Source organism: Glycine max, chromosome 17 (assembly GCF_000004515.6).
Source record: "Glycine max cultivar Williams 82 chromosome 17, Glycine_max_v4.0, whole genome shotgun sequence".
Taxonomy (NCBI): domain Eukaryota; kingdom Viridiplantae; phylum Streptophyta; class Magnoliopsida; order Fabales; family Fabaceae; genus Glycine; species Glycine max.
In genome coordinates, this window is record NC_038253.2 from 38,100,578 (window position 1) to 38,122,121 (window position 21,544).

Consider the following 21,544-nt stretch of genomic DNA (forward strand, 5'->3'; position numbering starts at 1 on the left):
ACTCCCTATCATGTAAAAATTAATATCAACTTATACTAAGTCTAAAATCAAATTCTTTAACTTTTACACTTTTAATCTAATCATGCAAATAATTGTTAAGAAAATAAAAAAAAAATATTTGTTTTGAATAGTTCAGTTATTATCTTAGTTTTAAGGGGTGTGATACTCCACGTAGCATAGTGGTTGTGTTTTTTTCTTAAATGTTAGGATTTCAGTTTCAGATTATACAGTAATGGATTTGATTCTTATCTTCTTATTATTCTGTTATATACTAGCTTACTTAATAGGCGTGAGTTTACTTGTTATGAACAACACAGAGAAACACATTTTTAATATTTTAGTCTTTATTTCTTTATGTGTTAACAATGGTATCAGAACTAAATTGGACCTATATAAAAAAACAAAGGCAACAACTTTTATGATAACAGCAAACGAAAGAGATGTCATCTAAAGGGCACTTTGTGCAGCCTACTATTCCACGCTTTGATGGTCACTATGACCATTGGAGCATGTTGATGGAGAATTTCCTGCAGTCTAAAGAGTATTGGCATGTTGTTGAAAGTGGTGTTGAAACGCCTAATGCTGATGTAGCACTCACTGAAACACAACAAAAGGAGTTGGAGGGACTGAAGTTGAAAGATTTAAAAGCAAAAAATTACTTGTTCCAGGCCATTAATCGCTCTATCTTGGAAACAATTCTTTGCAAAGAAACTTCCAAAGATACTTGGGATTCAATGAAGAAAAAATATCAAGGCTCTAATAGAACAAAGCGTGCACACCTTCAAGCCTTGAGAAAGGAATTTGAAATGTTACACATGAAGAGTGATGAATCGGTAACCAACTATTTTTCAAGAACCATGACAATTGAAAATAAAATGTGATTCCATGGTGAAAAGATGGAAGATGTTGTTATAGTTGAGAAGATTTGGCGTTCCATGGCACCAAAGTACAACTATGTTGTGTGTTCCATTGAAGAATCCAAAGATGTTAATACACTCTCCCTTGATAGGCTCCAGAGTTCTTTGCTAGTTCATGAGTAGAAGATGAATCAAGATACAATTACAGAAGAGCAAGCTTTGAAGGCATCTACCTCTTCAAGAGGCAGAGGTAAGGGCACAGGGAAAAGTGGTAGAGGCAGAGGACGGGGAGATCAAAACAACAACGATGGCAGAGGTAGAGGACGAAATCAATTTGATAAATCTAAGATTGAGTGTTATCGGTGTCACAGGTTTGGCCATTATCGTTCTGAATGTTATACAAAGCTGCCACGCGACAAAGAAAAGGAAGCGATTTCAAAGTTTGTTGAAGAGAATGAAGCTGAAACACTACTGTTCAAAATAGTGAGGAACCAAAATCAGATGTTTGACATGTAGATACAAGGTACAATAATCACATGAGTGGAAGTAAGTCCTCTTTTTTTCATCTAAATGAAGATTTTCATTCAACTGTTAGTTTTGGTGATTCTTCCTCTATAAAAGTAAAGGGTAAAGGTGATATTAAAAAAAAACAAAGAATGGTTTTGTGGAAACAATCTCTAATGTATTGTATGTACTTGACTTAAAAAGTAACTTGTTAAGTGCTAGTCAATTACAAGAGAAGGGATATGTCATTACTATTAAACATGGTGCTTGTGAAATTTATGATTCTACTAGAGGTGTTATTGTTGTTGTACAAATGAGTTCCAATAGGTTGTTTCCATTGAAGATCGAAACTATTCAGTCTTGCTTAGTGGCTGAAATCAAAGATCCTTCATGGTTATGGCATTTTCGTTATGGCCACTTGAGTTTTGGTGGATTAAAGACTCACAATCAGAAGAACATGGTGACAGGACTTCCTCCAATTGCAGCCCCTTCCTAAGTGTGTGAAGATTTTCTCGTTAGCAAACAACATTGTTCTCAATTTCCTAAAAACAAGTCATGGAAAGTAAAAGATGTTCTGGAGTTGGTACATTCAGATATATGCGGGCCAATAAGTCCATCTTCCAATAGAGGCAAAAGTTATTTAATTACCTTCATTGATGATTTTTTAAGGAAAACTTGGATTTATTTTTTGCAGGAAAAATCTGAAGCATTTACTGCATTCAAATTTTTTAAAGCTCGTGTTGAAAATGAGGCTGGAAAAAATATCAAGACCCTTCATATAGATCGTGGTGGTGAATATTGCTCAAATATTTTTGAAAATTTTTGTGTAGAGCATGGCCTACGAAGAGAACTCACAATAGCCTATACATCACAACAAAATGGTGCATCAGAGAGGAAGAATAGGACAATTCTTAACATGGTAAGGAGCTTAAGGACATGAGGAAGGGTTCCAAAGAATTTTTGACCAGAAGCCGTAAATTGGAGTGCTCATATTTTGAATAGAAGCCCAACATTTGTTGTTCAAAACATGACTCCTAAAGAAGCTTGGAGTGGGAGAAAACCATATGTGAATCACTTCAAAAAATTTGGATGCATTGCCTTTGCCCATGTTCCTGATCAGAAAAGAAAGAAACCTGATGACAAAGCTAAAAAATATGTGTTTATTGGTGTAAGTGAAACCTCCAAAGCTTACAAATTGTTTAATCCTAGTACAAAGAAAATTGTGACCAGCAAGGATGTTGTTTTTGATGAAGAAAACACTTGGGATTGGAATAGGCAGCAACCTACCCAAGTATTTCTTGATGAAAATGACGAGAAAGGACAAACTTCAGCCTCTGGTACATCTCAAAGAATTACTCCAACAATAGGTTCAAATTTTAATAAAACATTTAAAAAGTATCAGATACAAGAAACTATTGCCTTAAAAAAGGTTTTTTTATATACAAAAAATAGGTATTTTAAAACCCAAAATAAATATTTTTTTATACAGGTTCAGTATAAACTTCAGTTGTTAATGTATTTCATACATTATTAATATACTAACCAAATGAACAAATGTTGAATAAGAATTAGCAATATATTTGTGTTAATACCTATTCATTTTTTTAATAAGTTGATACTTATTCATTTGAATCAACAATCCTAATGGTTAATATAAGTGATATTAAATTTATATCTCTTAATTAAGTGATTTATTTCTTTATTAATTATTGAGTATCAAATAAATGATATTAAAAATAATATAACTTTGTAATATAATAATAAAAAAGTAGAAGAAAAAAAACACATTCATTTGATTTGATTGTAGACACATAAAATTCATAAATCAAACTCTTCTCTCGAGTATCCGAAGTTCTTCATTTCTAATTATGAAATTTAGTATTTAAGCTCATCAAATCCAACCACTAGTTTATATACTAATTGATATTAGTGTTAATATATTACACTAATAAGAAATAATTGGTAGCTTCTTAGGTAGCATAACAATTGAAACTTGAAAGTAACAGTCTAACAACAGATCGTTAAGGAGACCAAACCAACAGAACAGAGTAACAGAGAGTTAGCATTGCAACAAAGAGAAAGAAAAGTTGAAACATTTTCAGACAGTGGCATGTGGGAATCTATTCTGTTAACGGTGGCTGCCACCGCTGGCAACAACATCGGAAAGATCCTTCAGAAGAAGGGCACTATCATTCTTCCACCTCTCTCTTTCAAACTCAAGGCATGTCTAAAGTTCTATTTTTAAAATTTGATTTTGTTTTCACTAAAGATCTCACCTTTTTTGGTAATATTTTCATTTGAAACATGTGGGTGTCTATGAATTTTGTAGTCATTATTACTTTCTATAGCTGTGTTTATTTGGTATCAATGTGAAATTGGACATTTTCTCCTTTTTTGGTAATATTTTCATTTGAAACATGTGGGTGTGTATGAAATTTGTAGTCGTTATTAGTTTCTATAACTGTGTTTATTTGGTGTCAATGTGAAATTGGACATTTTCTATGCATGTGTATGATTTGAGTGAGAATATGAGGATGGAATAAATACCAAGATCACTTTTTTTTTTTTTTTTGTATTTAAGGTTATGCGGGTATGAAGTGACTATGTGATTATTGATCTCATTGTATTTGCAGGTCATAAGGTCTTATGCTTTAAACAAAACCTGGGTGGTAGGTTTTCTAATAGATATATTTGGGGCATTATTGATGTTAAGGGCATTGTCTCTGGCTCCAGTAAGTGCTATATGTTATGAAGTGAAAAAAAATCGCACTCAATTTGAAGGGATTTCTTAACCCTTAGCATGTTCTTCTAGTGTTTTGCTTAGGTATTTGACGTTGTTATGGTGGCTTTCTTATGTCTAATGTATAATAGGTCTCTGTCATCCAACCAGTTTCTGGCTGTGGACTAGCAATTCTTTCAATCTTTTCTCATTTTTATCTCAAGGAAGTCATGAATGCTGTTGATTGGGTTGGCATTACATTAGCAGGTTTTGGCACAATAGGTAAAGTAAGTTTTTATTTGCCGTAGAGCATTTTGTTTACCTGATTCTGCTTCCTTTAACACCACGGGGAGCAAGGTTGTCGGGGGAGAGGAAGGGGGGAAGTGTAATTATTAGAAGAAGAAAAAAGCATGTTAAATCAGAAAAAAGATGTAATTTTTTTATAATTCATTTTTATGATTATGTTTTAGTGATGAATCTTCTAGCTTTTCGTATAGTTCAGAATTAGATCTACATATAATACAAGTAGCTGTGATCAATTTATTTGTTTGTATACTGTTGTATTACACTCCAGTGTCTGAGGACCTTAGCAATGAACCAATTTTTTTCTGGAGTATTCCTCTTTTTTATTATTTGGCTGCTGACAAAACCAAGTTTGCAATGAAAGGTTATTCTACTAACATATTTTATATTGTATCTGGGTGATGCTAACTGGTTAAATATTATATGTTTTCTATGTTTAGGAGTTGGTGCTGGAGGTGAGGAGCAAGAGGTGGTTGCTCTATCTATTTTTCACATACCAGGGCTGGCATTTATTGTTTTCATCTTGTTTGTAGGTACCTTGTCTTACAAATCAACTTATTTTATAGTCAAGTTGCCTTTATGAATTGATCAGAGATATTTAGCATTCATAAGTTTGGCATCATGGCAAGATGTTTGTATCACTTTATTTTTGAGATATAGTGACAAGTTTGAGAGGAAATACTTGAAATCAATGTGAAAAAAGACATAGTGGTATTCTAGTATTAATTGGAAGCCTATGCATGGTGTGGCTGCCAAACGTATATTTGGCTTTGAGTCTAGTGTGTATAAATGCCAAATGTCATGCTTAATAGTGGCTTATAATTCATGCATGAAGTTGTATAAGTTTCTAAAATCACATTTCTTATTTGTCCAAGAAAAACCTCGTCTGATTCATTGATAATCTGGTTTTACCATTATTTTCATGAAATGTTATTTTCCCATCTATCTAGTGCATTTAAAATGCAAACTGATGTCACCCTTAATGATTACATATAATCAATGTGTAAAGTTATACGTGTCTTTAAAATTAAATTATTCTTTGATTGTGTAGTAATCAATTTTTCCTAGTCATTTTGTTAAAGTTATCCCTTGGTTCTTGAATCTATGCATATCATTCATCACTAACTTCCTTTTCAAGTCAATATGAAGGCATTTTGCTGGTCTCTTATCACTTAAGGCATTTTGCTGGTAGCATTATTAGAAGACTATTGGTTACAATACTTACTGATGGTATTTTCGTATAGGCTTTAAGACTTCTCTGTGAGTGATTGAGTTCACCAATTGCCAGTGCAATATACTATATTCCAAACATTGTTTATATTTTGAGAAAATAGGCTATGCACTAACAGACAGTGTAAAACAGTTTTATACTGTCATCCAATCACAACCAACCATGTATGGTAAGTTTGTTGACTTTTATGATAACTAGCCCTAAAAGTCATATCAATGGTGATTGGTGATTGGTTACACTGTTGGTACATATGATCATTAAACTCTATATTTTAATTGTTTGAAACTCTTGTGCAGATACTTCTTAGTGGATGGCTTCGAATATGCAAGCGCCAACGAAGAGAACAAGAGATGGTATTCATGTTATATCCATGCTGTAACACTTTAGATTTACATGCTTATTTTAATTGAGAACACCCATGCATGGTGATTTAATGAGCTGTGTTGTTTTCTGTACTTCTATCACTTGACTTTTTTAAGTTATACAGATGGAATATGACGTCGTTGAGGAAGTCATCTATGGCTTTGAATCTGGTATTTTGTTTGGGTACTTTTGCTTCCCTCTCCACTTTTTTTATGTATTCTATTCATAATCAGATACATCTAATTTTTCATATACAGCAACTCCTTAATATCAGGATGAAGATTCTGACAGTTAAATTAACAGTTGTCTGCTACAAGATAATTAATCATTGCATGGTTTGGAGTTTAGTAATATTATTTCTCGTGTGTTCTGGTAGTTTCTTTTTTTGGATAAAAAATGGTTCTCGGAGTGAAAAGAGAATAACAACATTAGGAGGATAAGTTATTATCATATGTAGGGGACTGCTAACCTCTACACACTTGTGTTTGACATTTTCACATTTTATTTTGGACTAAAACTTAATTTTTTTATTGTTAAAAAAATTTTAATTATGGGCAATAGTGTCCTTATTTTTTGCTACCCCAACCACATTTTTTCTTTCATGTCTTCCATTTAGTTTCAAATAATTTAAAGGCTGCCACAGTCACCATGCCATATTATATTTCCAAACAGAGATGCAACCAGTTCAGGCAACTTAACGTGGCAACCAATTCAGCCAACTGGACATGGCAAATGAAGCCTTTAAAAAAATATTACCAGCAACTTCTTTGGCATTAATCGTCATCATCATCTTAGTTTTGACTATTTTACTGTAGCTACTAATGCAGTTATGCCAAGTCTGAAGCCATTCATATAGCCTATCATTGCTTTCTATTAGCTTATGATTTTAACATTTTTTCTTGGAGGCTAAACCGTAACTAAATTCTATTGGCAATGAACAAAACTTGCATATTACAAATATTACTTGCATGACAGAGAACAGAACATGATTATACATCACTTTTAGTTTTGTTTACACCTAAATGCAGGATGTCATCTGTAATATCAAAGATGGGATTTCTATTCCTAGAGCAAGGCTTTCCCAAGCTGTTGGTTCCTATGTGCATCATGATCAGCGTGTGTTGTAGTGGCACAGGCATTTACTACCAGGTATTCTGAAGCTCACTTTTATATGTCTACTATTATGAGAACTATTACACCCTTTAAGCATGGAGAGCATTTAACCTGTTTCTGTCAAACTGCCTAGATACTTGTCCATGCTCTACGCTTCCAATTTAAGAGACAATAACCCCTTTAAATAATCATTATCTTCCCTGCTCCTTCAGACACGTGGTCTAAAGCATGGGAGGGCTATTGTAGTTTCCACATGTGCAGCTGTGGCCTCAATTTTGACTGGTGTTCTTGCTGGGATGCTTGCTTTGGGTGAACGACTTCCTTCGGAGCCAAAAGCTCGCTTGGCACTTCTTCTTGGATGGTAATATAAGATGTTATGTTTTGTGTTTTACAGTTTTGTTTTGTTTTTTGTTTTAACAAAGGAAAAAATCCAAATTAAACTTCAACCCTTCTGTTTTTTCTCTTCACACATAATAAACATGCATGCATACAAAAATGAAAGAAGACTCAGGAGTGGCAAGGTATTCATGGCCTTCTGGAACAGAAGACAAGTTGAACTTTTAGATTTATAGAGTCCATCATTCATGGAGAATTGAGAAGTATCCATCTGAGAAAATCTCTATTTGGATCCAATTTCAAGGTATGGGTCTAGAGTCCCACGGAGCTAGTATGGGATTTTGGCATGGGATTTGTAAGGCCTTGGACTCTCCAACAATAATGACTAGTTTGTATGGTGTTATACTCTTAAGTTTCTTATCAATTGGTACCAAAGCTTTTGATCATGTTTTGCACTTGCAAATAAGTGGAATGTTAGGATCCAATTGCAAAGTATGGAACTTGAGTCTCGCATTGGAAGTATGTTCTCTGGTGTGGGATTTGTAAGGCCTTGGGCTCTTCAACTACAACAAGCTTTGGTGGTGTGATTCTCCCAAGGTTCTTATCAATCTGTTCCCCATTTCAGAAATCAAGAATGATAACTGTTGGTTTTCATCTACATTGATCTTACCAATGGATTGGAAGTTAAAAGATTTCACATTCATTGCTTTCCAAGGTTCCTTACAACAAACAATGCAGAAACAACAGCTTTAACTAGAGAATCATAATTGAAAATACTTATTTCCCTCTGGAAGAAGCTACATCATGTTTAGTTGCCTGTTACAAACATTTGGTGGCTTTCATCTAATTTGTTGTGGTAGTCTTTATTTTAACTAGAGAATCATAATTGAAAATATAGATTGAGACTATTTTGGAAAGACCCTGTCTAGTAATTCTTTGTTTCTCAAACAAAATGAAAATCTTCATTTTCTTATACATATGAAACATTATGCTGCAGGCTACTTATTATTGTTGGTGTGATTTTACTTGTTGGTTCTACACGGTTAGTAAGATTCCTTTCTTGTTCTTCACGACAAAAAAGAAGCAATGTGGAGAAGAATTTTGGCCTTAGAGGAGCCACTTCTTCCCGTGTGAGAGAACCAAGTCCAAGTGCTGTCATTCAAGCAGCAACATTAAATCATTTACTATCATCATCTTCCAAAGAAAAAGCTTGAGTTGACATGAGCTGGATAATGTTCCTTCATCCCCAGGATTTCTAAGCATTAAGTTGCTTTCTAATCCGTCTGCCAAGGCCAATTCTGTATATTATAGTGGCGCTTCATCAGAGGGCATGACATTTTGGTGATCATTCATTGCTTCTGGCTCACACATTTTGGATGAAATGTTTGTTAACTTCAGATGCCACCTTGTAAAAACTATTCATGAACTTACACTATTTTTGCTTTCAAGGATTGTATATGACAGTGATGATAGCATACCAACATACAAAATTTGTTTTACTTGCACTTAAACAAATTGGTAAACAGTTTATTCGTATGCAGTTGGGATCTTTGCCTATAGCTGTGGCTTTTGTTAGAAGAGAAATGATAATAACACACACTACTATTGACTAATATTTGTTGAAAATCACAGTTTTTGGTTTTAATAAATTTTGTAGCAACACATAATTTGTATTTTTAATAAATTTTAACCAATTAGAGAGTGTTCTATAAAAAAAAATTGAGTGTTAGAAATTGTGTTGTTAACTCTTCTCTTTGTTAGAATAACGTGCAAAGGAAAAAAGAATTGATTCTAACACGTTGCTTCAAAATCACTGTTTATATAGGTAAATTTAGGGAGTATGTAGCATCTAGATGAGCAGTGATTTTGAAGCATGCAAGAAGTACACTGTTCATAAGAGATGCAAGAAGTTCCTATATGTGATTATCCTTCTAGATGTTGTATCTCACGATTTATTTAGTACTTTTTTTATAAAAAAAAGAACGATTTATTTAGTACTTAAACAACTAAGAAAAGAAGAAAACTCTTTCATAAAATAATAAGTCTTTATTATTATTATTATCATTTATTTTTTAAATTGTAATCTTGTATAACTTTGGAATGAAAACTTTTGCACATGTTTAAATTATGATCAGGAAAGCATAAATGGAAAAGGGTCCTCTTTAGGAAGTAATAACTTTGTGTAGGCATTTGTTTCCTGCACTTCCCTTATTAAATCCGATGCCTCTCATTATATCTCGAAAAATTCATTTTAAAATATAAATTTATATTTCAAAATGCAATGAGTGATGCAGGATACAAATAAGGGGATGAAGGATTCAAATGTCATTTCTCATATGGACTTTGTGCTTTACCAAAGCAATTGGTAGGTCAATTTATTAAGTGGGAGAGATTTTTTTTCGAAATTACTAATAAGTGTGGATTTTGAATTCTTGAAATAACTCGTAACATCGATTACGACTTCTATTTTTATTTTTTTTAACTAAAGTCGTAATTTTTTTTACAAATTGTAGTTATTTTTTTGAAAAGATTTACAACTTCAAAGTTGTATAAGTTTTTATTTTTTATTTTTACAACTTCAAAGTAAATTAAAATTCATTTTTTATTTTTTATTTTTTTTCGTATTATTTTTTAAAATTGTAAATAATTTTTTAATTTAATTATTTAATAAATCATTGTTTTTTTTGTTTTATTTAAATTATATATATTTTTTTTATATGGATTTATTTAATATTTGATATATTTTGAAATATTATTTTATTTAATATATTTTGTAATTTTTTTCAAATTGTAAATAATTTTTTAAATTTAATTATTTAATAAGTAAATTTTTTTATACTTTTTTAGTTTTATTTAATATTATTTAATATTTTATATATTTTTTTAATATTGTTTTATTTAATATATTTTCTATATTTAATATTTTATATATTTTTCTAATGTTAAGGAATTTTATTTTATTTTTAAATTAAAAAATAATGCAAAAGACATAAATTTGAAAAAAATTAAAATTTAAAAAGACTTAAATTTAAATGAAAATTACATCTTCGGAAAAATATTAATAGTGGGTTGATGTCCCACAACAAGTTCTTGTATAGCATCTAGGTCTCTCATGTTGTTGCACTTGTAGATGGATTTTGTTTTCTTGTTCTATCATCTCTTCCTTCTCGTTCTAGTATGATCATCATGTGTAATTGTTTATTGTTGTTGAGGTGATCATGATCATGTGTAAGTCTTTTTTTTAAAATTTAATTATTTTTTATAATTATTATTAAGAAAATTAATAATTTCTTACATTATCAAATAATATTAAACATTTAAATTTAAGTTTTTTTATTATTTTATTAATTTATAAAACAAATAAATTTCCTTAACATTAGTAAAACAATATAGAAAATATATTAAATAAAACAATATAAAAAATCTATAAAATATTAAATAAAATCATATACAAAATATTAAATAAAATTAAAAACATTTATTTATTAAATAATTAAATTAAAAAATTATTTAATTTTTTTTTTAAAAAAAACGACTTTGAAATCCTAAAAAAAACTTATACAACAAGTCGTAAATTAAAAAAAATCATAAAAAAGTTTACAACTTTAGTTAAAAAATTATTAGAAAAATAGAAATTGTAATTGATAAACTCAGAAATCATAACATCTATTAGGACATATTCTAATATCGATAATAATTCAAAATTAATAATTTGGAAAAAAAATATCCCAATTAGTAAATTGGCCCAATTGGTCAACCATAACAAAGACGCCGATAATAGTGATATTGTATAGTGAAAAATCCATGATGAAGATGGAACCAAATAAATGACTAATCAGACGTAAAGAATCACTATAACAAGGGTCATACTAATAATAGTTCCTCGATAATCCTATTTCACATAGTTAACGTGACTGATTATTAACAAATTGTTTCAGCACCGATATTTCAAGGATTAAGTTAGAATACACTCAGTGTCAGAGACGGATGCAGGTGTTGTGTTGTTTTCCCCATTAAATTTATTTTCTTATGTATGATAAAAAAATGTCCTTATAAAAAAATAAGTATTATTCCTATAAGATAATATTTTTAAAATATATAAAAAAATATAAGAAATAAAATGAAAAAATAAATTGATACTAATTTTATTATTTTATCCTTTTAATGTTTAGATTTAATTATTATTTTAGTCTTCTAATTTATTTTTTTTTGTGTTCAATTTGATCCCTTTAGCTTTAAAAGGTTTAATTAGGTTCTTTATTTCTTAAAATGAGTTCAATTTAATCTTATTTTTCTCCTATCATCTTCAAATATTTTCAAAAAAGGAAATAAAATTGAATCCATTTTAAAAAAATAATGACCTAATTAGAAATTTTAAAAATAAAAAGATTAAATTGAATCTAATATATATAAATTAAGGGATCAAATTGAACTTTTTTAAAATAAAAGGATTAAATTGAACCTAAAAAAAATAGAAGGCCAAAATAATAACTTAATTTTTAATACTCGAGCTCCTCTAATAGACATTCAATATACCACAACGATTAATTTATTAACTTACACTACATGTTTTTATTTGAGTTATTTCATCCTAATTTCTAAATAAAACAAGAAATGGAATAACAGAATGTCATTTAAGATGTTTCTCTATTAATTTTATGAAGAATAGAATGCAGAATCATATGTAAGAAGATAAGTGATTGAATGATTGTATGGTTATATATAAAGAGAGTTTTTTTTTATTATATTGACAATGAAATAATTACAAGAGAATTTTTAATAAAAATGCATAAAGAGCAATTGTAACTCATGGAAATTTAAGTATTTTAGACAATTCTTTTGTTATGATATTATGTATTTTATAAAAATTTATGATATTTTTCTATTTAAAAATATTATAAACTATTTGTTGCTTCCACCGGGGAAAAAAATGTTGAATCCATCACTGCATGGGGTATTGATTTTTTATACTGTTTATCTAATCATAGTGTACTGATTTTTTATACTGTTATCATAGTGTATGACTTTTTACGATGTAATCTAATAGTAAATTTCATATAATTGAGAATCATTAGGTTTTTTTAATAAGAGTCTAATTATGATAAACTCTACAAATTTTTTACAATCAACTAATTAAATACAAAAATCAACACTCTATGGGATAGGTTCAGTAATTCAATATACAGAGACAAGATTTATATTTTACCAACTATACTTATAATTTGAACATCTTTGTTCCAAAGATACAAGTTTATTTAAACCAAAATTATACGACAGTTATCCTAGCAGCATCCATTTAGAATGTTTGAGGTAGGGCTGCTTTTTTAATAGAAAAGAAAAAAGACTACAATAGTTGCCAAATTATGGAGATTAATCACTCTACTTTCTTCTATGGTACCATGATTCACCTATATTGTCTAATTTTGGCACTGCATAGTGGAGCCAGCTGCCACCCCATGATGCACAACTGAGATTTAATTTGCCATAAAAATACTAGCCTCTGTCTATTTACAATTTCAATGCACTTTTTTACCCTTTAAACAGTGTTAAATAACAACCAAATATGACTTTCTCACAGTGACTCGATTGACCATGAAATGAAATGATGCAAAACCAGAACTTCAAAAAAATCAATGCACAGTAAGTAACAAACAACATATGGCCCCATACACAGGGACTCTTGTATACATTTCAAGTGATGAAGAGTTACATCACAAAAATAAAAAATTTGGATAATCCTTCAACCAATCAATGTTTCATTCTGCATTTTCCTGTTCTGCATAATTACCCAATTGCCTTGTCTGCCAGCTATCATGAGGAGCTACATGTTCATGGGAAGGAGAATATTGCTGCAAAAAGGTGAATTTAGCATTTAGAGCTATAATTAACACAGTAACAGTACTCTAAAGTCTAGTCTAAACACTTCTTTAATAAGTAACAGGAAAACAGAAAAATCTTCATGAGCCTTGAAAGAGATGAATATAGGACAAAATGTGAGCTCCAATTCTATTCTCATGAGCCAAGTCAGAATATATGGAAAGATACAGGTTCTTATGCCAATGATCTATTTTAGGTATCCAATGCTAACTCTTTAACGGATTAGTAGACAGCAGCCTTAGCAGGACCCTATAATGACATACCAACTAACACATATGTTCAATTACTTTTATTTTTCTTATAAGTTTAGTAAATCAATCTACCATTCATCAGTTTATGTTAGCAATCATCTACAAGATCTCGAGGATACTGGAGCTGATATAGGCACCGAGAGCCTGGAACCAGAAACCAAAGAAGCAAGGCCCAAACGAACAACTTCAAGACCCAACTATTTGAAAGACTACGAACCATGATTTGAGGATAGCGCCATCGTAGTTAGGTACCCAGTTCGTTAGGGTAGTTACAAAGGCTGTTAGTACCGTTAGTACGGTTAGAAAGACGCTGTGTCGTAACCTTGCCAATGTATAAATACGTGAATGCATATAATAAAGGGCATGCAAAAGCTTACGTACAATACAAAACTCTCTCTCTCTCTCTCTCTCTCTCTCTCTCTCACAGGAGGTTGCCTTCCCTCGAAGTAAGGCTTATCTCTCTCTCTCCTTCCCTTTTCGTGACCTCTGCTCTTAACACTGGTCCGACCTGCCGGCGTCACGTCCACCATGGCAGACCACACAACAAGAAAAACTACCACCGACAGACTTGAGGACGCCATCGCCCATCTGTCCAACAGCCAATCAACACTTCTTGACAAACACGCTGATCTCGTCAACAAATATTCAGAGCTTTCCGGGAAGGTGGACTCGATCCTCGATCACCTTCACTTGCGTTCTCCTGCGCGCGAGCAAACCGGTTCCGCCACCTAGTTCCACTAGCGCAATACTGTCAAACTGGACATTCCGAGGTTCGACGGCCGCGACCCCATGGGCTGGATCTTCAAGATTTCCCAGCTATTTGAATACCAAAATACACCGGAAGAAGAACGGATTACAGTGGCCTCCTTCTACCTTGATGGGGCTGCGTTAAGCTGGTATCAGTGGATATTTAGGAACGGCTTCATCACTTCTTGGTCAGGGTTCTTACAGGCTTTGGAATCCAGGTTCGTGCCTTCGTATTACGATGACCCTAAAGGAGCTCTTTTCAAGCTGACGCAACGTGGCATGGTGAACGAATACCTAACCGAGTTCAAACGGTTAGCTAATCGCGTTATCGGCTTGCCACCACCTTTTCTGTTAAGCTGTTTTGTTTCAGGTTTAGCACAAGACATACGCCGTGAAGTGTTAGCACTTCAACCTATCTCGCTTCCACAAGCCATGGCTCTTGCAAAGCTGCGAGATCGCCGGCAAGCGCCACTGCGACCCCACAACACCCATCTCCGTCATATCTTCCCCCTAACCGGAAGTCACAATCCACCTATGTCCAAAGGACACCAGACGAGATGGCCCTCCGGCGGGAGAAGGGCCTCTATTACAACTGCGACGAAAAATGGAGCTCTACCCATCGCTGCAAGGGATGCATGCCCTTGTTTATCGCCGACAACCCTTCTCCTGTACCAGATGAACCTATCCTTGACCTTCCCTCAACACCATCACCAGAACAAGAACCAGCAACTTCTTTAGACTTTGACCCATCCTCAGACCTAAATTCCCCTCACGTTAGCCTTCATGCTCTCTCTGGCCTTCCCTCCTCCGAGACTTTCCGTCTCGTCGGAGTTATCAATCACACCTCTCTCACCATCCTCATAGATAGTGGAAGTACTCATAACTTCCTCCAGCCCCGTATTGCCCAGTTCCTCCACCTAAAAGCCCAAAACACGAGCCCTCTCCATGTCTTAGTGGGTAATGACTCAGTCCTCGACTGTAACCAAGTCTGCCCCGATACCTCGCTGTCCCTCCAGGGCCACCAATTCACGGTCACATTCCATTTGCTTCCTATCAGTGGTGCAGATGCAGTCTTAGGCATAGAATGGTTACGACAATTTGGGCCTATAACCACTGATTACACCACGTTTTCCATGAAGTTCACCTATATGGGTCGGCCCATCGAGTTACACGCAGATGTCACTACTGGACCAAAGCCAATCTCAGCACCACAGGTAAAACGTTTACTTCAAACCGAATCCGCATCAGCCTTATTCCACTTAAAACTGATTCCAAACCCACAACCTCTTCTTCCTCACCCGATACCTGCAATTGAGTCACTTCTCACCCGTTTTCATCACCTGTTCCAACACCCTTCTTCCCTTCCCCCACCTCGCACCATCGTTCACCATATTAACCTCCTCCCTAACACAACACCAATCAATGTAAGGCCATACCGTTACCCACAATTTCAGAAGTCAGAAATAGAGAAGCAGGTATTGGAGCTCCTCTCTTCTGGCTTAATCCAGCCTAGTATGAGCCCTTACTCCTCGCCAGTGCTCTTAGTAAAGAAAAAGGATGGAACCTGGAGGATGTGCGTTGACTACCGTGCCTTGAACGCAGTCACCATCCGCGACCGTTTTCCGGTTCTGACAATCAATGAATTACTGGACGAGCTAGGGAGTGTTGCTTGGTTCTCTAAGTTGGATCTCAGGCAAGGGTTTCACCAGATCCTAATGCATGGCCCTGATGTTGAGAAGACGGCTTTCAGAACACACCAAGGGCACTACAAATATCCCGTGATGCCCTTTGGATTGTGTAACACACCGTCCACCTTTCAGGCGGCCATGAACACCTTACTAACACCATTTCTCATGAAGTTCGCGGCCGTATTCTTTGATGATATCCTGGTATATAGCAAGACGTTATCTTCGCATCTCGAACACCTCGAGGTCATCTTCCAGACTCTACTCCAAGGTCAGTATCATCTCAAACGAACCAAATGCCTCTTTGCTCAGAACCAAGTGGAATATTTAGGGCATATAGTGTCTGGCAGAGGAGTCGAGCCCGAGCCTTCCAAGGTTCAAGCCATGGTGCAGTGGCCCATACCATTATCGCCTAAGGAACTCAGATCCTTCCTCGGACTTACTGGGTTTTATAGGAAGTTCATCAAGAATTACGCGATGATCGCGGCTCCCCTCACATCACTCTTAGCCAAAGACGCGTTCGAATGATCATTAGACGCTCAATCTGCGTTTGAACAACTGAAGGCAGCCATGACGAGTGCCCCTGTGCTTGCCTTACCTGATTTCGACGAACCATTCGTGATAGAGACAGACGCCTCCGGCGCCGGCATAGGAGCGGTTTTAATGCAGAAGGGTCACCCCCTTGCATTCGTTAGCAAGCAGTTTGGGCCACGCATGATCCATGCATCAACCTACGTTAGAGAGCTCCATGCAATCGTTGCAGCAGTTCGTAAATGGCGCCAATACCTTTTGGGCCATTCCTTCACCATATTCACAGACCATAAAAGCCTCCGCGAGCTCATGTCACAAGTTGTCCAGACTCCGGAACAACACTACTACCTCTCTAAGCTTTTGGGCTTCGATTATACGATCCAGTACAAGGTGGGAACGTCCAATGCAGTCGCAGATGCTTTATCCCGGTCGCCACCCTCCGACGAGCTCCTCCTACTATCAGTGCCTAACCTCGACTTCATGAACGACCTACGCCGCACCCTCCATTCCAGCATGGATTTTCAAACACTACTACCCAAGGTGCGTGAGCATCCTCAGGATCACCCTGACTATTGAATTCACCAAGGGCTATTGCTGTTTAAAAATCGCATATGGTTAAATGACGATAACCCATCTATACCCAATCTCATGCTAGAATTCCATGCAACTCCGTTAGGGGGACATCTTGGGGTAACTAAAACCACACACAGACTGGAATCCAATTTCTTTTGGTCTTCACTGCGAAAAGATATCAAGCGCTTCATCAAGGAATGCAGTGTTTGTCAACAGACCAAGGCAAGTACACAACGTCCCGTCGGCCTTCTTCAACCACTCCCGCCACCAACCGGGGTCTGGGAGGACATATCCCTAGATTTCATCACTCAGTTGCCGCCATCTCACGGTTACATTGTTATTTTGGTTGTGGTGGATAGATATTCCAAAGGTATCCACCTTGGAGCTTTACCCACTAACCACTCTGCATTCAAGGTTGCCTCTCTATTCATCGAAATCGTCTGCAAACATCACGGATTTCCGAAGAGCATAGTCTCCGATAGAGACCCACTCTTCCTGAGTTCCTTCTGGCGTGAGCTCTTCCGGCTAAGTGGGACGCGCCTCCGCATGAGCACGGCTTATCACCCACAATCCGATGGACAAACCGAAGTCATGAATCGAGTTCTAGAGCAATACCTCAGATCCTTCGTCCACGAACAACCAGCTACTTGGTATCGTTATCTAACACTAGCGGAATGGTGTTACAACACATCCCTTCATTCCAGTTCAGGGCTGACACCGTTTGAAGTCATTTATGGTAAGCCACCACCGGCGTTGCCACATTATCTTCAGGGTGCATCTGCAAACGAGGTCGTGGACTCTCTGATGTCCTATCGTCAAGAGATCCATCAGAAGCTACAACGTCATCTTCACAAGGCGCAGGAGACCATGAAAAGACTGGCGGATGATAAGTGCCGTGACGTTAACTTCACCGTCGGCCAATGGGTCTACGTTAAGCTGCGACCCTTTCGTCAACGAACAGTAGCAGGCCTGATACACCCCAAATTGTCCAAGAGATATTTTGGGCCGTTTCAGGCAATAGAACGCGTGGGTCAAGTTTCTTATCGACTCAAATTACCCGAGGAAGCAAGGATCCACCCCGTGTTCCATTGTTCACTTTTGCGCGAACACCATGGCCCTTCCCCGACACCACTGGATAGCTTGCCGTTACAATTCATTGCTCAGAAACCAGTAGCACGCCCTTTGTGTATCCTGGATTCTAAAATCGAAACATCATCATCCCCACCAACAAGACTCGTGTTAGTCCAATGGGAGGGTCAACCTCCAGAGGACACCACCTGGGAAAAGTGGTCAGAAATTCGGGACCTTCATCACCTTGAGGACAAGGTGGTGTTCGCGGGCGAGGGTATTGTTAGCAATCATCTACAAGATCTCGAGGATACTGAAGCTGATAAAGGCACCGAGAGCCTGGAACCAGAAACCAAAGAAGCAAGGCCCAAACGAACAACTTCAAGACCCAGCTATTTGAAAGACTACGAACCATGATTTGAGGATAGCGCCATCGTAGTTAGGTACCCAGTTCATTAGGGTAGTTACAAAGGCTGTTAGTACCGTTAGTACGGTTAGAAAGACGCTGTGTAGTAACCTTGCCAATGTATAAATACATGAATGCATATAATAAAGGGCATGCAAAAGCTTACGTACAATACAAAACTCTCTCTCTCTCTCTCTCTCTCAGGAGGTTGCCTTCCCTCGAAGTAAGGCTTATCTCTCTCTCCCCTTCCCTTTTCGTGACCTCTGCTCTTAACAGTTTACAATTTGAATGCAATTTTGTATGTAGACATTTCCTGATGTTTCCTTTCACATGTTAAGGTAAAAATGGCTACTCATAGTTAGACTCAGACCTCCATCTTCATCATAAGTTCTTTGGCTGATGAAGCCGCAACAAGTATATTCCGAGCACCATGCTTAATGAAGCCTTCTTCAACACCATTGTCAAATAATGCGAGCAAAGAGTTATAGTAACCATCAACATTGAGTAGACCAACCTGTGGAGGATGATTCTGAGTTAGCACATGATTATATTAGTATAGCAAGGATTTATACTACTAAGTAACAACATCAGGTTACCGGTTTTTTATGAATTCCAAGTTGAGCCCAAGTTATCATCTCCAACAGCTCTTCCATAGTTCCATATCCTCCTATTATAAGGAAATGAGAGAGGGTATAAGAAAGAAATAGTAACTACTATTATATACACAATACAGCAATCAAGTACATCAAAATAGTAAATTTCAGTATATGAAAGAGCATCTTTAGTAACATTAACATGTCATAAGACACACAGTCATCAATTATTCTTTGAAACTATTTGAAAGCTGTTGTGGTAACTACCAGGGAGGGCGATAAATGCATCAGCTTCTTGAGCCATTGCAGCTTTACGCTCATGCATATCTGAAACAATTCTTACTTCACCAACTGGTTCACCAGATATCTGTCAAAATAGGCAAATTATAACTTACTAACAATTAAAAGATCATATTTTCGACATTGAAAGCACCATAATTTTTTTTCATAACAAAGGGACTACTATCATAAAGGACCCAACAAATTCTCACCCAAATCAGTCATTATACTAAGAAGTGAAATGCTACTAAGCAAAACTTAGCACAAAACAATAACCCACCCCCACCCCTCCCATAAAAGGATTTTTTTTCTAATTTCTCCGACTCCTATTCAGATTAGTTCTTCTGAAAGATTGTATCTTTCACAGTCAAATCATCATATAAATCCCAAAAATAAACTAATATTAAACAAGAACCAGTTCATTGCCAATGATCAATTTAACTGTACACAGAAAGAAAAACAAGTAAACTGACACAGCACATTAAAGGTAACAGTTAAACAGGTAGTAGCACAAATACCTCAAGAGGCATGAGAGCTTTTGGAATAACCCTGTATATGTAGAGAGGAGAAAAATACAAGAAAAGGCAAATAGACAACAAACAAAGGGTGAGACAAAATGATTAAACCAATAACAACAAGCCTACACAGTGAAAGAATAGACTATAGAGTATCCATGATAAATTAAACACTGCAATACAAAGCATGTTGTTTCAGGCATACCCTAGAACATGGCAGCCTCCATCATACATTCTCTGGGATATTAGGCCCATCAGCCCAACACTTCCCCCACCATACACCAAGTCAATGTTCCTCTTAACCTGTAATTCACACCATAGAATAAAACACACAAAAACACAGAAAAAGACAATATTGAAGCTCAATTATTATTCTCTTCACACATTAGAAAACAAAAACCGAATTTTGAACATCACATATGGTCATTAATTATCTGACTAAGCAAAAAAGTCAAGCACACTTTATAACCAAGTTTTTTTTGGATCAGAATTGAAGTTTCACTTTTGTAATATGTATTGACCTATAAATTGAGAATCTGAGATGAAATTTCAATTCTGATAAAAGAAAATCCAAAAAAGTTTTATCTTTTTTACAAAACCAATAATCCAGGGCGATATATGTATGGACCTACAAAAGATTGTTATCCAAAAAATGTAGAAAAAAAAAAAGAAAAGAAAAGGAGCACTCTCTGACAGCTACGTACCCAAATGCCCTTTATGGAAAAAGATGAGTTTTTTACGACAGAGGAAGATAAGAAGAAAAAGACGGTGTTGCAAAAGAAAGCTGACCAGTTCATTGGCCAATTCAATGGTGGCGTCACTGAAAACTTGACGGTTGCCAGAGTTGCTGCCGCAAAAGACACAGAGGCTCTTGAACTTGCCTTTGGGGAAGCCATGTTCCATTTCTTTCTTTCTTTCTTTCTTCCTCCGTTTGATGATGATGATGATGATTTTGTCTTAGAGGAAATCCAAGACCATTGGAACAGCGAAAACAACATTAATTTATACCACATCCGGTCCTAAGTTGATAATTTTATTTAGGATTAAATATTTTTTTTCGTACATGTAATTTCAGCATTTTTTTTTTCTTATTTTAGTCCTGCTAATTTATTTTTTTATTTTAATCTTTTCAAAATGGTGTTTGTTTTATTTCATTTTTTCCCTTAAAACATTACTTTCTTTTAAAAAAAATATTGTAAATAGTAAACAAATGTTATTTAAAACATTTTAAAAACAGAAAATAAAACAAACAAATTTTATAAACACTAAAACAATTCTTTTTAAATAATGAAAATGAAAAAAACATTAAAGAGATGAAAAAAAAATATTTAAACCTTTTATTTATTTAAAATGTCTAATTAAGTCTACTACTTATTTGTAAGAGTTTCAATCTAAGTCTTTTATTTTTAAAATAATTTAACATAGTCTTTTATTTTATTTGTGAACTGTCTTAATGGCTCCTTTCCGTCTCATCTAGGTTGACCACGTTAAGATATAAATTCGGATAAAAATTATCACATTAAGATGTTTTTAAAAAAAATTTACCATATTTTAATCACGTTGAGACATTTCAAGAAAATAAAGAATTTGATT

General features: G+C 35.0%; 2 protein-coding genes across 5 annotated transcripts; one reads left to right on the forward strand and one right to left on the reverse strand.

The window, feature by feature from the left end:
- Positions 1 to 3,206: 3,206 nt before the first annotated feature.
- Positions 3,207 to 9,039, forward strand: LOC100819228 (probable magnesium transporter NIPA9). Of its 4 annotated transcripts, none has more exons than XM_003550216.4 (9): positions 3,207 to 3,582; positions 3,995 to 4,093; positions 4,233 to 4,362; positions 4,824 to 4,912; positions 5,911 to 5,967; positions 6,102 to 6,160; positions 7,006 to 7,126; positions 7,303 to 7,451; positions 8,424 to 9,039. In XM_003550216.4, exons 1-9 carry the CDS (start codon positions 3,472 to 3,474, stop codon positions 8,638 to 8,640), a joined length of 1,032 nt encoding a protein of 343 aa, XP_003550264.1. In that variant the 5' UTR covers positions 3,207 to 3,471; the 3' UTR covers positions 8,641 to 9,039. The 4 variants fall into 4 exon arrangements, with proteins under 4 accessions (XP_003550264.1, XP_006601225.1, XP_040867416.1 ...); XM_006601162.3 differs by having other exon boundaries at positions 6,102 to 6,147; positions 6,984 to 7,126; XM_041011482.1 differs by lacking the exon at positions 3,995 to 4,093.
- Positions 9,040 to 13,071: 4,032 nt separating this feature from the next.
- On the reverse strand, positions 13,072 to 20,939 carry LOC100819765 (cytokinin riboside 5'-monophosphate phosphoribohydrolase LOG8). Its single transcript, XM_003550217.5, has 7 exons — positions 20,741 to 20,939; positions 20,157 to 20,254; positions 19,955 to 19,985; positions 19,425 to 19,524; positions 19,161 to 19,231; positions 18,935 to 19,078; positions 13,072 to 13,275 (listed from the first exon to the last, which is right to left on the reverse strand). The coding sequence occupies exons 1-7, from the start codon at positions 20,852 to 20,854 to the stop codon at positions 13,183 to 13,185; spliced, it is 651 nt and encodes a 216-aa protein (XP_003550265.1). The 5' UTR covers positions 20,855 to 20,939; the 3' UTR covers positions 13,072 to 13,182.
- Positions 20,940 to 21,544: the final 605 nt, after the last annotated feature.